The sequence below is a fragment of the Anabrus simplex genome, chromosome 11 (genome assembly GCF_040414725.1).
Source record: "Anabrus simplex isolate iqAnaSimp1 chromosome 11, ASM4041472v1, whole genome shotgun sequence".
Taxonomy (NCBI): Eukaryota; Metazoa; Arthropoda; class Insecta; order Orthoptera; family Tettigoniidae; genus Anabrus; species Anabrus simplex.
Window position 1 is genome coordinate 127,713,338 of NC_090275.1, and position 20,716 is coordinate 127,734,053.

Below are 20,716 nucleotides of genomic sequence, written 5' to 3' on the forward strand. Positions count from 1 at the left end.
ACGTATTGTGAATCTATAAAACTGGAGACCAGAGATCGAACATTATATTTTCAAAAACTTGTGTCTGTATTAACGGCGAATTGTGTCTACGCCACTTTAACTGTACTAATCAAGTACACTAGTGCCCAAAATTAAAACAACTGACGGAAATCCTGTCTGATTTTTATCATAAAATAGTATCAGATATAGTAACATGTAGGGGACAGTCAAATGAAAACCGAACACCTGGCATAACACACATTCCGCGTGAAAGGTGGCAGCCCTGTTGTTGGGTTATGTCTTTGTCCAGCCGTTACCTACGAGATTTATACAAGGCCGGGACATCGCTACTAATTTGTCGCTGAAAAAGCGGTCCGGTTTCCGTTCTGTTTCTTGGCGGACTGTGATATGCGGAGTAATTGGGATGCTGTGTTGATTTCGTGCAATTTATTGTGAATATTGTTTCTATCGGTGAGTGTCTGTGAAGTTGAGAAGAAGGTGCATTGTTGTGTACCTCTCTGTATTTCGGATGACACTAGAAAAGAATGAAAATTGACGTTCCATAGTTTCCCTTCCGAGTGCGGTTTAAGGGGGAAATGGAAGCAAACTATTTCTAGGTACCTCTACTCAGTTGACCTCCCGAGGCTGAGTGGACCCCGTTCCAGCCCTCGTACCACTTTTCAAATTTCGTGGCAGGGTCGGGAATCGAACCCGGATCTCCGGGGGTGTCAGCTAATCACACTAACCAATACACCACAGGGGCGAACACAAATTTAATTTTACGGGGAAAAGAAAGAGAAATACGGTGAAACGACGCTAAATATTTGTGTAACAGGCGTAACATCGCTCATCAAACAGCGGCTTCAGTCCGAATGTCAAAATATCAGATGAGCGGAGGAAAAGATTGGATCGCAGATAAATTGGCGAATGGCTGATTAAACCCAGTGTTATTTATGACCGCAATCTCGATCCGCTTATCGGATACTCTGAGGCACAATTAAAGGAATCGGTAAGAAGTGACAAACTCGCTATCAGATTTCTCTGCTTCTTTCGTGAATTACTTATTTCGTTTAAGCATATTGTAAGAAATACGTTGTAGAAAATAAGTCAAACAATTGCTCTTCGTCTATCTTTGATCTCATATCTTTTTGCTGCCTTCTGAAATTACTAGTTTTAATGAATGTTTATAGTTTTTCATCTTCGAACGTGTATTATGAGCGGGCGAGACAGATCAGTAAAGAGAACTCTAGCGTCACTTGCCGGAAGTATCTCGAGGCCTTGTGTATCTCGTAGGCAACGGTCCAGCTGAGGGTGCTGCGTAGCGTAGAAGACTGCAAAGCCATCGAGCCATATGGTGGAGCAGAAAAAGACCGACCAAGATATTCGTGTTCAGGTCGGCATTAGCCAAGATCACTTGCATTTCCGCAAAATTTGCCCGCAGTGGGTTCCGTATCAACCGACAAAGGGACAAATGATTGAGAGAATGGCGCCATGTCTGAGTCATGTGCAGAGTATGCCTTTTGTGGAAATCCGTTTCATTCGAACGAGGAAGTGCAAGGGCGACTCGTCTCCCAGTGGGATAAACTTTGGCAATTACTTTTGAGCAGAACCATCCCATGATCACGGTGTAGGGCAGTTAACTGCTCCTTATACAAACAACATGAATATTATTTGTTAATTTGTTGTTGATGAAAGTACAGTCACAAACTATCATCCTGCCCTGTCAGAGACTGGAGAGCACGGGTTACTTCTCAACAGGCCAAACAACCCACTCTTCCCCTACAGCAACTGTCCTTAGAGGAACTGGACGTGAAGCGATTCGTCTCCCGAGAGCTCTTTCGGGTTTAAGTCAGCACAGCAAGCAGGCGAGCGACATCTTCAGACACGAGGGCGTGAATTATCGTCCATCAGTACGAAGTGTGGGAAACCAACGAAAATGAGAAACACCCGTAGAACTTCATGTCTGAGCGCTTTCCACAGAGTTTGAGGACCGCCAAATGCGAATCCCGACACTCAGTCATTGTCTACTGTGCACACGCGCAAACAGACCGTTATCATTTAGATATGGCATTCGGTCTCGATCGGCTATACTGCCAAAAATACACAATAGTCGTAAATGAACACATTTAGAATTCTGCTCTGAAAACCAGAGTGCATGTTATGCAAGAAATGAGCTGATGTGCAGAAGTTTGAAATGAAACAAGCCAGAGGTAAACAAACTTAATTATTTAGCAAATGTTACGATATTGTATGTCACTGTACAATGCACTTAAAAACACACACTCAAGTTGACACGGAATCAATACCCCGATACATATAAAGATATAACACTGTTATTCTGTTTAAGGGCTAGAACACCAGCTGAGTCTGTGGCTGTCAGGCAGGTGTAGGCTCGCCAGCCTATTCCAGTCCCATTTGGAGAAGCATGAGGGGGACTTCCAGTAATTATATTCTGGATCGTTCTTGCTAAGTATTTGGGTACCTACCTCTCCAGTCTGATTTCTCTAGGTCACACATCGGAGAGTGTTCCTATCCACCCACATGGCCGCACGTTTGGCCACTGTAAGGTGCCATGCAGTGCCACCATCATGTGACATCCTTTCGTCCAATCGCCGTCCAGCACCACACGTCTCCTCCGAGCTACGTAGGTACACCGGCAGAATAAGACTCTGTCACAGCCGTGCCCAGAGCGAACGTTCGCTCTTTTAATTTTGGACACTATCCATGAAGTTGATTTCCCATGTCGTCCCACGTTTGTACTCGTAATGGGAGAGTGTGGAGGAGGAGCCACGTCGGGCGGTCTATGGTGACTAACGTCATATCGCACACTGAGAATAACACGGCCACAACTCAAAAAAGGTAAATTTTACAGGAGAGAGATTTGAAAGTTTGCATCTTGTATATAAAATCAGATTATTCATTAATCAAAGTAACTGTTTACTACAATTACTTCGGTATATACACTTTTTACTTTGGTCTACATACGCTTTGATTTATGCAATTGTATGCGAGATAATCTGATTTATATTAATAAAATTTGTACTTGTGGCCTTATAATACCAGCAAGGTAGAAGATTTACTAACATTACTTCGAAATTGTATTGGAAAGTATGAATACCAACTTGCATAATGATCACAAACACACTTTATTCTGCAACATTTACTACACAATAACTTAACCAAAACCAATTTTATTATATTCAAAGTACAATAATTTTATCAAATAATTCTACAGCTCCTCACATTGGTAATCAGCTTCCGTAAGGTCCGCTTGTCTGTCCTCTTCATTTTGATCATGAGCTTGTAGGCTTTTAAAGAACTGGTGATGAACTCTAGGAATGACACCAGCTGAACACAAGTCGAGGAGGTCCTTAAGCTTGCTCAAAGATATTTTGGGTGGACATGAATAAGCCTGTTCCAGAAGTGGTAAACTTGGACGTCCTCGCAGTTTTCCTCTTACGTGTATTGTTTTAAAGTCCTGGTCTTCGTAGTCTGTTTTGTAGAACAGAACTTTGGGTGAATCCTTTCTTGTTTCGATGATTTTGAAGGAATTCCAGTTCACTTTCTGGCCATCTTCGTTGACTGTGAAATTCTTACCCATATTCTTCGCCAGTTTTTTAAAATCTTTAATGTCCTCCGTCGCAAGCTCTCTTACAACGTAGGGCTTTCCTTCTTTCTTAGCTAACTGTATCAGAGGCACCCACTGCGTTGGTGTATAAATTGGGCCTGATTTCAAACTCCTTGCTTTCTGCTTCTCGATTGTAGAATGCATACTATCTCCTTCGTTCTGTGTATGTCCAGCTATCAAATATTTATGGGTAATTTGTGGAATACTAAGTGTCTGTACAGCAAAGAGGTACAAAGATGCTATAAATTTATTCTTATTTTGTCCACCAGCATTATCTGAATAAAATACAACACGTTGATTCTGGCAATGTTCTTCTAGAAAAGTCAAAACACAAGTTCCAATTTCATTGACTCCACGATTAGCTATGGATTCGTTCCAAAAGAAACAGTACCCTTCCTTCTTTCCGATATCATAAACAGTAAAATTATAACAATTCAACTTTCTCTTATAGTACAAAACTGAAATATCACCACATGGTGCTTGAAGGACTGCCTGTAAATCAAAGCATGATACAGTCAATGACCCTTCCTTAGCAAGAACACTATCTTTGGATTTCTCTTCTCTACTTAGAAGTTTGTTTCTGCAATGATCTTCATACATTGCTCGTTTCTGTTCCTTTTCTTCATCACTGGCATTTTTGTAACTTTCACAGAGCGCACACTGATCTTTCTTTGGCACAAAAAAAGAAAGATTGAAGTCTGTATTGAAAATTTCCCTATATAAACTGAGCTTCACTGAAGGAAGTCCGCTTTTGGTTTGATTTTCCAGATACAGTCGATACATCTCAGCAACTGTTAAGCTCCCATCTAGATACTCTTTACTTGTTTGAGCTCGAAGATAATGAGACTCTGTTCTGGGGAACGAGCGTATATGGTTTCTAACCTGTTCCTTCAACGCCTCATCAACTTTATGCTTTGTGTGTTTTCCGCGTTTCTCCTTCTCTAAAACTCCATGTTCGTCAACTTTATTCCAGCAGTTCCTTATGAACTTATCTCCTACATCAAGAGTTTTCATAAAAAACTGCTTACAGACCCTTATTTTATTTCCATCTACAAGGAAGTAGTACGCAATATTACATCCCCTCTGGCTGCCTTCCTTTGAGTATCTGTACCTTGGTTGCACTTTTTGGGAGTGACTGACCACAAAATTACGCTGCAGGCCATGATCTCCTAATTGCCAGTAGGATTTATTGATTTCTGCTTGTCTTTCCTCTGTAATTTTGGTGGGACATTGAAGACGGCACTTTTTCCCACAAACACCTCTAACTGACTTCGCAACTATTTCTTTATTGGTTACAGTGAGGTATGTCTGACCTAAATTTACTCTTGATTTCTTTATGTTCGCTTTCCATAACTCTGGCTGACGTTTCCTTTCCTTGCTCTGCGATCTATCAGCTACTTCACTTTCTACTCGAAGTGTTGCACGTTCACTCTCGGTAGAATCCTCAGTTGTTTCTATTTCAGGCACATCACGCTTTTCAAAATGTACTAATTCTGAGATATCACTATCACAAACAAACTCTTCCAGCGCCCCACTCTGCTTCCCTCGATCGACATTCTTTTCTTGTGAACTGGTCTGCAAAAGAGAAAAATTAGACCCTCTGTATTTCGTTTGCTTGTTATGACTTAATTGTTATGACTTAATTTGAAACTACCTATAGCATGTTATTTATAATAATGTACCTCTGAGGCCATTGTGCTTGTATTGCACAAAGCTCCACTCGTCCCTTCACAGTTAGTGCATGTTGCAAGTGGTAATCTGATACTCTGAGGGAGATGAGCTGCTTTCACAGGCACGAGATCAGTGTAAACCTTTTCTTCACCGGCATTTATCTACAAGTAACAAAACATAAAACTAACATTATTATATTTTACACAGATATTACTACCCAGGCGATTTATCCAATATTAGATTTCTGAATTCAACTTGCCTGTAAATCATCACTGACTCTATCTGGTTTTAAAATATCGAAGTCGCTTTGGTCCTTTGTAGGTGCTACAGGGATACTTCGCATCTCATCAAGTTCAATTCCATGTTGGTGTTCAACAATCTATAACAAATTAATCAGCCTTAGGTACGCTCTCTGTTCCCTCATCATTTCATGAATATTTAAGAAATGTACGAGTATGAAAAACAGCAACAGGGTACAAAGTTACTGCTTCCAGTAGTACACTAAATATATTAAAATAAACAATCAACTTAAACCCATATACTTCCAGTTACAGCTATGATAAATCCCAGATATAATTTTAATCATATTTACAGGTGGCTGCTTACCTCTGAATCACAATTTGTGGCAGGATGGAGCACCATCATCATCATTTTCCTTATTCGGGATGATCCTGTGTTGTTCATGTCCATTTTGATACATCCAAAATCACAGAATAAGGCAAAACTGATGAACACAACGCACAGAAGTTTCTCTACTATAGTCACTAAGGAATTCCCTCCAATTCATGTAAATAATAAGTACATTATTAATGACAATAAGGAAAGTGGATTTACATTGTAGCAACAAGAGCCCTCCACTCAGAAAGGTGAGTGTAATAAGGCCACAACTTAAGATGCGTACCTGCACAACAGTGAATTGGTATGGAATGCAAGTATAATACAGCCATGTGGCTGTATTGTTCTCACCACTAAGATTAAGAAACCAAAATGTTATAAGGAATTATCTGCCCTCAGGTGGAAAAAAATTAAAATATATGTATGGCCATGTTACACTAAATAGAGCATGACTAGATGATATTATTACTTGAATAAAACGAAAAATTTTTTTTTTTTGAGATGTGGCCTTATAATTCTCAGTATGCGATATTTGTTCTGCTGGAAAGGTTCTAATAAATGAGAAAACAAACATTCTGAATCCTTCTTAAACGTAAACAGCGTTCAAAGGAAAATCTCAATAATTCGCAAAAAAGGAAATTAACAACTGGTTTCTAGGTTAGAGAAAGCACTCGGCTCTTTTCGCACCGCTGACCTCGCACTCGAACAAGTTACAGCATGCAGTCGCTCGACTTGACTCGAATACGTGGTTGCGGGTTTGATTCCAAGTAGAAAAATAGAAGCAAAATTTCCACTTCCGGAGATGCACATGGCCCTGCAAGCCGGCCGGGCCAAGGTCATCACGAGCATATCGCTGCTGTAATAATAATAATTTCGTGTGGCTATTTCTAGCCGAGTGCAGCCCTTGTAAGGCAGACCCTCCGATGAGGGTGGGCGGCATCTGCCATTTGTAGGTAACTGCGTGTTGTGGTGGAGGATAGTGTTATGTGTGGTGTGTGAGTTGCAGGGATGTTCGGGACAGCACAAACACCCAGCCCCCGGGCCACTGGAATTAACCAATGGAGGTTAAAATCCCTGACCCGGCTGGGAATCGAACCCGGGACCCTCTGAACCGAAGGCCAGTACGCTGACCACTCAGCCAACGAGTCGGACGCTGCTGTAGTGATGCAGTTCGTATCGTCACAGTACACAACGTAACACAGACTTACCGACATCGCCACACATGTCGACCTTGGCAGTGGCGTTGTTGAGCTTCTCCACGTCTCCGTCGTAGACACGGTGCAGAACGCGAAGAGCCTCCTCTCGAGTGACCATAGCGCCGTTCTTCATTCCCCCTAGCTTCTCGTACACACACATCTGGAGACACTGAAACAGTAAAACAGACTACTTCTTCCTCTGCTTCTTTCCACACTCATTTCTTCAATTCTTGTCATACCACTGCAGTCTTCTCTCTTTCCTCGTTTTGTATTTCTCCATTCTCCAGTCATCAACTTCAACATTTTCATCTCTGGTAAATCCACTTTCTTTTCGTGTACTTTTTAAAGCTGAAGGTCACATGAAAATTTACCCTAACAACCGTGCAGGCTGTGATGTAAGGTGTGGTTGGATGGCCAGACAACGTTACCCTAGCAACCGTGCAGGCTGTGATGTAAGGTGTGGTTGGATGGCCAGACAACGTTACCCTAGCAACCGTGCAGGCTGTGATGTAAGGTATGGTTGGATGGCCAGACAACGTTACCCTAGCTACCGTGCAGGCTGTGATGTAAGGTGTGGTTGGATGGCCAGACAACGTTACCCTAGCAACCGTGCAGGCTGTGATGTAAGGTATGGTTGGATGGCCAGACAACGTTACCCTAGCTACCGTGCAGGCTGTGATGTAAGGTATGGTTGGATGGCCAGATAACGTTACCCTAGCAACCGTGCAGGCTGTGATGTAAGGTATGGTTGGATGGCCAGACAACGTTACCCTAGCTACCGTGCAGGCTGTGATGTAAGGTATGGTTGGATGGCCAGACAACGTTACCCTAGCTACCGTGCAGGCTGTGATGTAAGGTGTGGTTGGATGGCCAGACAACGTTATCTAGCAAACGTGCAGGCTGTGATGTAAGGTATTGATGGATGGCCAGACAACGTTATCTAGCAAACGTGCAGGCTGTGATTTAAGGTATGGATGGATGGCCATGACCAAGAGACATATTAAGGATCATTTGATTTCCCCACAGGAAAGTTGACACCCCCACGTCTCCACTGCGAACAACATACCGGGCCTTATCACCTTTTCCCTTCATTTTTATGTTCAGGCTCCTGTCACAAAGTACACCCGATATCTTAGTCCAGTCCAACCAGCCACTGTCACCTTCCCAGTCCTAACTCCCTTCCTTATCCAGTGTACCTCCACTCTGTCCAATGCATCATTCCCAATTCTGATCGATCCTCTCCCTGTCCTTAAAAGTTGAAGTACACTGTTTTCCTTCCGTTTATCTTGAATCCTCTTTCCTCCAACGCTCTACACAACATTCACCACGGCGCATCCACTCCGACACCTCTTTCACTCCAAACTTCCCGCTGAGGTACCCTGCCCTGTATCTTCTCCAGATCGACAAATACTAAGTGCAGTTCTTTCTCTGCCTCTTGAATCTTTTTCGTAACCTGTCGAAGTGCAAAATTTGCGTCCATGGCTCCCTTACCAGGCAACAATCCAAACTGTTCTCCCCTCTTGTTGCTTCTCTCCCCAGCCTTTTGTCAATGATTCGCTCCCATAATTTCATTGAATGCGACTCCCCACCCTGTTCCTGTAAGTACTGCATTCCTTTGTAGATACGCTGTGTATCCATTGCCTGGGCACAATCTCTTCTCTACAAATGTGCTGCACCTCACCGAGACATTGAATAGAAACGATATTTGTGGAGATAGTTGGACGTTTGTGAATCATGTAACAATCGAGATTGAAACATGCAAGATGATATCTTCACAACGTTTATAGACGTATGTAATGGCACTTTACGTTCATGCCCTGCGACTTCGAGATTCGACTAATTCCGGCGGAGCGGGTTCACTAGAGTGAAGCCGTCACCCAGCTCAGCTGGCGCCTGCGGGGCGTTCCGTATTCTCACAGCAAAGTGATCTTCACATTTACGTGGAGTGGGAATCAAACAAGTAATTATTTAAAAAGTTCCTAGGAACGGATAATAGGTTCTCTACTCGTATCCATGATCATAGCCGAGGTTGAGATTGGATATTATTCACCAGCGGCCACACGTGTTGTTTGTAAGCTTTGGAAGAGCATTCTTTCTGATTATATTAGACATGTTTGTGAAATTACTAACTGGTTTGATAGAAGGCCGTTCGGGTTTAGGGAAGGTTATTCCAGAGAAGCTCAACTTGAAGGATTCCAGCAAGATATCTATATATATAATAAGAGTTTTGTTGGTACATTGCTCAGAATTTGAAAAGAATGGTATTTCTGTATCGATCATGTCTACTGTAACAAGGAAATGCACTTTCTACTTTTCCGTAATGTCTGTCTGTCTGTCTGTCTGTCTGTCTGTCTGTCTGTCTGTCTGTCTGTCTGTCTGTCTGTCTGTCTGTCTGTCTGTCTGTCTGTCTGTCTGTCTGTCTGTCTGTCTGTCTGTCTGTCTACGCATGACGAGAAAACGGCTGAAGAGAATTTAATGAAAATCGGTATGTAAAGTCGGAGTATGAACCACTACAATCTAGGCTATAAATCATTTTGTTAACGTTGAGTGAAATGGTAGTTTGGGGAAGGCCTAAAATTTAATTCTCAAATATTTATATTATTAGTGGTCCTATCGATAAATAATACATAACGAAAGTTATATAGAATTAAATTTCCGATCGTTTATGCCTTATACATTTTTATCGTACCGGCTATGATAACACAGATATTCATGCATTTGTATTTTTGTTGCTGAGTCCTTATCAACGCCGAGCCACGAGAAAATGGGTTTACAGAATTGAAACAAAATGGGTATAGGCCTATAGAGTCGTGGAATAAGAAACTACAGTCTAGGCTATGAACAATGTTATTCACCCTGGATGAAATTGTAGTTTAGGAGAAGGCGCCTAAAATGCAATTTTTAAAAACATATGTCATTAGTCCTATAGAAAAGTACTACATAACAAAAGTTATATAGAATTAAATATCCGATTATTTATGTTTTATTCAGTTTTTCCGTACCGGCTATGATAAGAGTGGTATTTCAGAGTCGGAAGAAAAGTAAATGTGAAGGCCTACAATACTGAAAGCGCGTAACATTGATCAACAATAACATTACATTGACCATTGTTTGTTGTGATGTCCTTTGTCTCTTATACTTCTACTCAACTCCGATAGATGGGATTACTGCTATGTGCCAAGCCGTTGCCTACGCTATAATAGAAAGCCTGGACAAGCCGACATATTTCAGGGCGAACAAAGTAGTTCAGGCTATTGCCGCTTGGATCGCGTTTATGTTCTGTTGTTCTCATGTTTTGTCTACATCCTTATATTGAAGATTCATACAATAACGCGAAATAATACATTTTATTATCATTATGCCTGGTTGAATCAGATATAAATATATAAAACAACTTAGAACACACTACACTACATATATTTCTTTCATTTAGCACTTGATTATCGCACAAGAATAAAGAATAGGGAAATAGGCCTAAATAGAAGTACTCACAAGATTTTTCCCTATTTCTATAATATCAACACTTTTCTGCTCGGAGACTTGCTCTTGAATTTGTTTAATAAATCACAGTCTTTAGTCTCTTTCTTTGCATTAGTATCAAGAACAGAACTGAAAAATTTTGTAAGTATAACGTATGTGATGTGTGCTTGATCACAGTCGCGGCACTGAAACGTCTCTTTAAAGTTTAGAGCGGTACGGATCAGCTTTCGGACAAGGTTACATTTTCCGAGATATCCTAACGCCTGCGTTGTAAATATTAATACATTTTTAAGAAGAAGACGAATTTGCGCCGGCACTTTCTCGGGAAGCAGAATTCCCCTCACTGTACTTACACTGTAATCTGATTCGACAAAGTGCAAGCTACATATTCTGGAGTTATCATTAGGAGCCCAAAGAGATCCTTTTCTGCTGCCCAGTCGAGAAATAGCAAGCCTCCATTTGTCCCCTAATCTCGGACCTTTAGGAAAAAGATGAAAATTTATATCTGTGTATATTTCTTCGCTGTATCAGAAGTGCAGTTAGGCACGCAACAATAAACCACCTTAACCCACAGAATGGAAAGAGAAACTTGACGGCAATTGGACCCAGGGACTCTGAAATTTGGATCTGGGTTGGCGACCACGGGGCACTTAGCTGAGTCCTGGCATTTCTTCCACTTACTTGTGCCAGGCTCCTCACTCTCATCTATCCTATCCGACCTTCCTTGGTCAACTCTGGTTCTTTGCCGACCCCGACACTATTAAGTTTCCGAGGGCTAGGGAGTCTTTCATTTTCACGCCCTTTGTGGCCATTGTTTTCCTCTGGGTGATATTTTCATTTTTCGAAGTGTCTGGTCCCTTCCAGTTGCCTAATTGTACTTCCTCTTAAAACAATAATCACCACCACCACCTTCACGGTAATTTCGAAACACAAACTAAACAAATGTTAAGTGCATCTCAGCAACCATCCAGCCTTTCCTTATAAAACGAAGTTTAATATGTTATTTCTTCTCATAAAACATGTTGCAGCAACACAGGTAATCATAGAATTCGCGCCAAACAACAGAACATAACCGCGAACCTAGCGGTGGAAAAGAGAAAAACTATTACCCCGCTTTTAATGCAAGAAATGGGCTCTCTGTCCAGGCCTTCTAGTATCTAGTAGGCTTTGGCCAAGTATAACAGCATGACTGAATATTGGCGGGAAATGGCTGGGGAGTTAGAAAACTTTAGCATGTCATTCCTCTGGTTCATACATTTTCTGATACTGCTGGTACGTAACTTACTGGTTCATGATAGTCTTCCAGCTATCCCAACTCTGACGCGCTGGTTTGAATGAGCAGTATGCCCACTTAAGCCAGAGGCTCACTTAGTAGCAGTAGTAGTAGTGGTATGACCTGGACTAGAACTACAGTTTAGGCCTATTCCAAATTATAGCACCACAATTCACTAAATAACTCAAAATTCAAATCGTAAAAGAGCCGTTTCCTACGGAAAGCTTCTTCCTCTTCACTTTTATTAAATTCTACATTCATTTTATTCGAAATTAGCAGTGAAGAAGGGGTTTCTGCTCTGGCTTGGAGGAAAATTTGCCTCCAAGTCAGATAGATTTTTCCGCCGCCAGTGTATTGAATTTAGATTTTCCGACTCACTGGGTACTCCTAGGAAGCAGATTAGTAAAAAGACATAGTTTTTGACCTGGGACTCTCCACTATTCGCCTCCCCGCCTCCGAAAAAAGGCGAAGAGTGTTCACGGATCACGGCTGTCTGGTGTTGGTGATTATTGTTTTAAGAGGAAGTACAACTAGGCAACCAAACTCTATATAACACTAATCAGAGAGAAAAACTGTAAGAGGTCCGACACTTCGAAAAATGAAGGTATCGGCCAAAGGAACACAACGGCCACGAAGGGCGTGAAAATGAAAGACACCCTACGTAATACCGTCGGGGTCGGAAAAGAACAAGAGTTGACCAAGGGAAGTCGGATAGGATAGATGAAAGTGACGAGCCTGGCACAAGTAAGTGGTAGTAATGCCAGGACTCAGCTGAGGGCCCCGTGGTCGCCAACCCACGTTCCAAATTTCAGAGCCCTCTGGTTCCCTTTTAGTCGCCTCTTACGACCGTGGGTGTTATTCTACCGCCCCCACCTACAGGGGGTCAGGGCTGTCTGCGGCTTGGTCATTCCAGCTCTGGCACTTTGGACTGTCAGATCAGCAGCGTTCGTTAAAAGTGAGAAAATGTGTGGTTTTTCATTTGATAGACTATTTCGTATGAAAGCATTGCTTTTAATCGTGCCATTCCTACTGACGTGTTCATTTCAGTTGGGGAAACCACTAAGACAGGATGTAAAAAGACAGGTGGAGTGTGAGTGATATAATAATGAAAACTCCCCAACCTGATTGTGACTGATGGTAGGCAAGCGGGCCTACCCCCAACCCAGTTTTCATATGAGAACAGACGTTTGGTGAGTTCCCGGTCGTGTTTCTAGGGTAACGTTAAGAGCTATGCAATTTAATACAATCTTGCTCACAACGTGTACACTACCTAACCTAGAATTCTGTTCAGAATGTGCAATTCCGTAGCGAAGTACGGGTACATCAGCTAGTAGCAAATAATTTTAATTCAGGAAGTCAAATGGGCTGTAGGCCTATCGCTATTGAACTATCCAAGGCTTTTGATAGGTTAGATCATAGGACAAAAGTGAGGGTTGTTGAACTAGACAAACACGTGGTAAAATATGAGGTAATTAGAGCTCAGAGGATTAGAGTAGATGAAGTGTTATGTGATCCTACAATGATTGAGACCGGGGTTCCACAGGGCACTGCCATTGGACCTTTAACTTTTATTATATATAAATAACATTGTGAGATGGACAGCAGACAACGGCACCATAGTAACCAAGATGAAAAGTGAGGTTGTACGTTTCACGAAGTTTTAATTACTGTGTTGACGAGGTAATGCTGCCCGTCGCAGCAACAGAGATAGGTCTTATAGCGACGATGTGATAGGAAAGGAGAAGGAGTGGGAAGGAAACGTCCGTAGCCTTAATGAAGGTACAGCCCCAGAATTTACCTGGTGTGAAAGTGGGAAACCACGAAAAACCGTGTTCAGGTCTGCCGACGGTAGGGTTCGAACCTACTATCTCCTGAGTGCAAGCTGTCAGCTAGTTCCTCTTGGGGAACAGTAGGTGTCTTCATTGGGGTAATTCCATTAACGAACACTGTGTGGGACCCTCTACAGGACTGGACGAAGGAAAGCAGCTCGACGAACGAGTAGTATTTCGAACACTTAAGAGAAACGAGACGAGCTGCTCGACTAAGCGGTATGTTCCGAGCTGTCAGTGGAGAGATGTCATTAGTAGACAAGTAAGCTTTTAAATGAAAGTCACAATATATGAAGATAAAGTTGGGATTCAAGAGGAGAAATTGGGGCAAACATACATTTATAGGACGAGGAATCAATCAATCAATCAATCAATCAATCAATCAATACTGATCTGCATTTAGGGCAGTCGCCCAGGTGGCAGATTCCCTATCTGTTGTTTTCCTAGCCTTTTCTTAAATGTTTTCAAAGAAATTGGAAATTTATTGAACATCTCCCATGGTAAGTTATTCCAATCCCTAATTCCCCTTTCTATAAATGAATAGTTGCTCCAATTTGTCCTCTTGAATTCCAACTTTATCCTCATATTTTGGTCTTTCCTACTTTTAAAGACGCCACTCAAACTTATTCGTCTACTAATGTCATTCCACGCCATCTCTCCGCTGACAGCTCGGAACATACCACTTAGTCGAGCAGCTCTTCTTCTTTCTCCCAATTCTTCCCAGCCCAAACTTTGCAACATTTTTTGTAACGCTACTCTTTTGTCTGAAATCACCCAAAGCAAATCGAGCAGCTTTTCTTTGGATTTTTTCCAGTTCTTGAATCAGGTAATCCTGGAGAGGGTCCCATACACTGGAACCATACTCTAGTTGGGGTCTTACCAGAGACTTATATGCCCTCTCCATTACATTCTTACTACAACCCCTAAACACCCTCATAACCATGTGCAGAGATCTGTACCCTTTATTTACAATCCGATTTATGTGATTACCCCAATGAAGGTATTTCCTTATATTAACACCTAGATACTTACAATGATCCCCAAAAGGAATTTTCACCTCATGAACGCAGTAATTAAAACTCAGAGGACTTTTCGTATTTGTGAAACTCACAACCTGACTTTAACCCCGTTTATCAACATACCATTGCCTGCTGTCCTTCTCACAACATTATCGAGGTCATGTTGCAGTTGCTCACAATCTTGTAACTTATTTATTACTCTGTACAGAATAACATCAGCTCTGATTCCACTTCTTTACTCATGTCATTGATATGTATAAGAAAATATAAAGGTCGAATAACACTGCCCTGAGGAATTCCCCTTTTAATGGAGTAATTTGAAAAGGGATGTTTGATAAATTGCCAAGGCGAAGTAAACACTTGATAGAGGTACAAGCACATTGTTCCTAGTAGATCTGCTCTTGACACCGACAATTTATGACTGCGCTGTGCGAATAACTGGAGACAGTAAACAACACTTAGTCATTCCTCAAGGATATGTGAGCTGAGCGCATGCAGGCCCTTCCTACTGTTCGTTTCGAGACGTCAGGCACACAAAGACAAAGACCCGGTTTATTCAATCTCAATTAACGCACTGTTTGTTAAACATTCAGCAGGATGTTAAGAACTTGCGTTTATCCAAACTTTACTGCGAACTGTTACCTAAGACGGTGTTAACTCTCATCAGGCAATGGCAGAACCCTGCACTTATTGAACGCGCTCCGATGAGCTTTTGTTTGAATACAGGCGCGTGAAGTCAGCATTTTTGTCTTGACTGTGAATTTTCTATTGCTCTATAGACCAATATGGAAATTATTTCCCAGTATTTATCTGTTATAGAAAGTAAGCAAACTAATGGATCCGTGACGCTTCGCAGGAAATTTGTAGAGAATTCAGAGAGCCAACTGAAGCAACTGTATGAATCATCTCTTCTGTTTCTAACTCTTTCTGGAAAAGGCCTATCATATTCCAAATATTCAGGATACAAAAGGTCTGGATCTAATGCACCTCCCATATTTTGAGCTAACAGAGAGTTGATAAAAGGTAACTGAGAATTCAACGGATTGTTAGTTTTAACCAATGTTGATTAAATGCTAATTTCGTTATGTTCACTTTTAAATTATTTTAACATGCATTTAAATCGGACTAAAGGGTAGGCCTGTGCTGTGAACAGTTAAAATGGGAACGTTCGATACATTTTCAAGTTTTATTTGAAACCGCTTAAGAAAAGGCTAAATAGAAAACTGATAGGGAATCTGCCACTTTTTCGGTGGAAGGGACCTCGTTGAGTGGTAAAACAGGTCCGGACCTCCTCAGAGGTGTGCCTGAGTCGGAGTTTACGTACGGTAGGGTAGCCAGTTCCTTTCCGCTCCTCCATTCCCTCCCCCTCCCCCCCCCCCCCCACCAATAGAGCGTGACAAACCATCAAGATTTTGACCACGCTCAATGTTGCTTAACTTCGGAGATCTCACGGGGTGTTAGCACTTAGAGAACAAAATTCACAAAATATTATAACGAATATAATCAAGTATTCAGTGGCTATTACGTCATTAACAAAGTATTTAATCAAGGCGGATGGTCGGTACAACCTCCACCTCTGTGTGTAGAGCTTAGTGTGATTAGCTGCCACCTGCGGAGGCCCTGCCACGAAATTTGAAAAGTGGTACAAGCCTCCCGAGGTCAACTGAGTAAAGGTGGGTTCGATTCCCACCTCAGCCATCCTGGAAGTGGTTTTCCGTGGTTTCCCACTTCTTCTCCAGGCAAATGCCGGGATGGTTCCTAATTTAAGGCCACGGCCTCTTCCTTCCCTCTTCCTTGCCTATCCCTTCCAATCTTCCCATCCTCCCGCAAGGCCCGTGTTCAGCATTGCAGGTGAGACCGGCTGGGCGAGGTACTGGTCATCCTCCCCAGTTGTACTCCTTGACTGAGAGTCTGAAGCTCCAGGCGGTAGAGGTGGGACCCCTCGCTGATTCCGAGGGAAAAACCGACGCTGGAGGGTAAACAGATTAAGAAGAAGAAGAGAAATGGGCCCGACAAAGGAAAGTTACTCCTGATTAATGAAGATGAGACAGTTTATAAAGGCAAACTGCTTCACTGACGAGGAAATGTACCTACAACACGAAGCAGTAAGTGCATCGGGCAACCGACCTGAAATAAAAACAGTTGTTCAACAAGATCTTGCTAACCTTTGTTGAACCGGGGACTATAAACAAATTCTGGATTAATGAATGAAATCGTCGGAGCTTGTTACTTGTCATTTACCTACATCGAAATTTTATAGTTGAGAATGAAAATGGATTTCTCCGAGCATCCTATACTTGGAAGCCTACTTTTTTATTTTCTGCTAATGGTTCCTTTGTTTTGACAATTCTGTACGCTTTGGTTTTGCTTTACGGCGCGGCGCAGCGCAGCGACATACGATGGGGAAGTGGCCGTGGCCTTAACATTTGCTTCGTGTCGAAATGGAAAAATCATGTTCGAGGCTGCCGGCAGTAAAATAAGTGCTGAGTGGTTGATCATATATGCCGTGCTAGTCGTGGCAGATAGACTAGAACTGAAATGTAACAACAATTTTCTAGGCGAACTCATTTTAAATCAGATTAAGCAAATAACTAAATAGAGATGGAGCCCGGGGTCAAGCAGGAGGATCCGGTAGCTCATATCCTAACTACCCGTGGGAACTCGACGATAAGCATTTCCAGTTAGTCTACACAGTTTTAGTATGTTGTTGAGTTCAACATATATTAAACAATGCATTATGGTTGGGTCACGCCATAGAAAACAAAAACATAATAAATAAAAGAAAATGGTGATACCGAAGACTCATGAAATAATGTTATTGGCTTTACATCCTATTAACTGCTTTTTTACGGTTTTCGGAGACGCCGAGGAACCGGAATTTAGTCTCGCACGAGTTCTTTTATGTACCAGTAAATGTACGGACACGAGGCTGACGTACTGAGCTGCCAACAGGTCTCTCAGCCGGCCGAAGACAAGGACAACAGTGAACAGTCCGCGAGTCTGTGCTTATATGCGTGTACTGAGGTATGTAAAACTCAGTGCAGATGCAGTGAGCTATTCAAGTGAAATAAACTGTGGCAATGTACCGTGTGTTTTAGTTAGTACTGGTGTCAAACTGTTCGTAAGAAAATGAGTTGTTTTCTTCATGGAGAGAAAAGTTCAAAGGGGCCTCAGGGGCTCTGAACTTTGGAGCGTAGGTTGGCGACCACAGGGTCCTCAGCTGAGTCCTGGCATTGCTTCCACTTACTTGTGCCAGGCTCCTCACTTTTATCTATCCTATCCGACCTCCCTTGGTCAACTCTTGTTCTTTTCCGACCCCGACCCTATTAGGTTGCGAGGGCTAGGGAATCTTTCATTTTCACGCCCTTCGTGGCCCTTGTCTTCCTTTGGCCGATATCTTCATTTCTCGAAGTGTCGGACGCATTCCAATTTCTCCTCTGATTAGTGTTTATAGAGATTGGTTGCCTAGCAACACCACCTGCACGCCCACCGTCTTGACATATCCAGCAAATCTTCCACTTTTGGGTCTTATTCCTCTCATGTTTCGGTCCCTTGGTCTTCGTTCCTGATGTGAGCTGCTCCTGTTACATAGGGTAAAGTAATCATTTTAGATTATAGCAACATAAAGGGGGAAAATACATTATTTATTTCCTTTAAATTGTATGTATCATATGGAACGGAACATTAGCTGAAATGTCTTCTTGCAATTGCTTCATCTTGAACTCTTTATGATTTTGTGCAACTCAATTGAGTCAGGTTATTTGGTAATACATTTGGGTAATTTTGTGATAGTTATTTTAGAACACTTTCAGGATTGTATAACTACATTTCACAGAAGTTTTCGTCTTATGATGAGTCTTCACAACACATTCACACGATTATGTCATCAGTATCTTGTGACTGGCAATCTTCATGCATAGTTTGTGTACAAAAGCTGCACTGAATCCACTTTTCCAGGTTTTGTGTTTTGAATCATTAGAATACGACTTTTTGCAAATGACACATATCCAATCATCATCTAACTTTACACCTGAAGGTCCAGGAATCATTAAGTCAACATGAGCGTTGCTAGGTCTTCTTTCCTACTACTGTCGCTACTCGGTGGGGGGGGGGGGGTGGCACTACGCCAAGGAGTCTCTTCTTTTTTTTTGTGAGTCTTTCACGTCTTGGTTCGCTCGGAAGCTGAAGGAAGTGCTGAACATTGGAATATGAGTCTGCAGATTCACTTATTTCTGAGAGCAACATCGGGCGTGGTCACACAATGGATGACCCTCCACCTGATATCGCTTCTCCCCCTCTTCGTTGGCCTCTGGTAACAGAGAACCAACGTCCCCCCCCCCCCCCCAACATTCGCCCTATAAAAGGCACCATCCGCCCCGCAAGGGGCGCAGGCCATATTCTGGTCAGTTCGATCCCTCATATAGTATCCACACTCCATCATACGCGTTATGTCAGTACCAACTAGACTTCTGAAATAGCACTCAAGGCCTATAAGTGGTCGACGGGCTATAATCCCTCACTGGTCCCTCGGGACCTCTGAGAATGTGCTCTGATATTTCTGAGAAAGATATCTCAGTTGTGAGAGATGAGGCAATAGCTACATAAGAGATCACATTTTGGTTAAAAGGCACTATTCCAGCCTTTCTAAACCCACCTGTTATGTTGGCATGGGAAAAACTTGAAATAAATGCAGGATTGAACAATGAACAGAAATTAAACTGGTTTGGTTTATCGTTGGGATGATTTCGCATTTAATCCAAGTTTGGGTAAGATACCTTCTTCAATACCCCTCTCTTCACTGTTTTGGAACCATCGTTTGAGAGACGACCACGGAAAACCTTTGAATTTTGAGGCTTGGTGTACTGTCATTTTACCTTCGGTCACTAATCTAGCCTCCTCCGCTAAGTCTGCATTGTTCTACTTAAGGATTATCATCTTGTCCAGGCTTTCGTTTCATGTTTTTTTTTGGGGGGGGGGGAGCATTTTACCGTAAGCTAATTTGGTGACGGTCTATTTTCTGAAAATGATGATGAAGTTTGTTAATTTACACGACCTACAACTGAAATATATATAAAATTCTCATTCCTTTAGACATTTAATGAACCGGCCTGGAAATAGATGGGTTACCATCAGCTGAGTAGAAACTGCTTAAATATTTAGGTACTATCTTAAGGTTTGTGCCGAAAATTGTTATGGTGGTGGTGGTGGTGGTGGTGACTATTGTTTTAAGAGGAACTACAACTAGGCAACCATCCTCTATATAACACTAACCAGAAGGAAAAATGGAAGGGATCCGACACTTCCAGAAATAAAGCTATCGGCCAAAGAAAGACAAGGGCCAACGAGGGCGTGAACATGCAAGACTCTCTAGGCCTCGATACCTAGTACCGTCAGGGTCGGGAAACAACAGGAGTTCAGCAACGGAGGTCGGGTGGGATAGAATATGTGAGGAGCTCGGTAAAAGTAAGTGGAAGCAATGTGTAACGATCACTCACCTATTTTCGGCTACCGTCATTTGGAACTCCATCTATATTCATATTCTCGCCGATACTTCATTCATCTAACCGGCCTTGGACTTTCTCTGCTGCCTCGCCATGCATCCGTCTTGGTGAACTGCTGACTACACACTGAGTCTCCTCTGGGTTACGTCATCCGCTACGTCAGTGTCCGATATTTCTCGACGTTTTGTGTACTTTTTTCCGGAACTTTCTGCAGCGGTATAAAGGCTTCCCCCACATACTCGGTCTTCAGTCCAGCACTGATTCCGAGTGTGGTTGGAGGGTCGTCTGAGGACTTCCCAGTATTTGCTGGGAAGCTCCACTTCTTTTATTTGCTGTATTGGGTGAGCAACAGAGTATTTATTTTATAATTACCACTATTATTCTTCTCCTATGGATTTTGGAGTTATCTTCATTTCTGTGGCCGGTTTTCTTTTAAGCCTGATATGAGTGATATTGTTCCTTAACAAATGAACATCGAGTAATATGCAATTTCAAGAGTTGGTGAGTGATTGAACTTGTGGACTG

At 42.3% G+C, this 20,716-nt stretch overlaps 1 protein-coding gene across 2 annotated transcripts in view; it reads right to left on the minus strand.

Annotated features, from left to right (window-relative positions):
• The window catches only part of LOC136883187 (general odorant-binding protein 28a), a 150,006-nt gene that overhangs the window by 4,768 nt on the left and 124,522 nt on the right, over positions 1–20,716 (minus strand). For both annotated transcript variants that reach the window (XM_067155374.2, XM_067155375.2), the window contains exon 4: positions 7,102–7,258. In XM_067155374.2, coding sequence (XP_067011475.1) covers positions 7,102–7,258 — 157 coding nt within the window. The remainder of the gene's footprint in view (positions 1–7,101; positions 7,259–20,716) is intronic.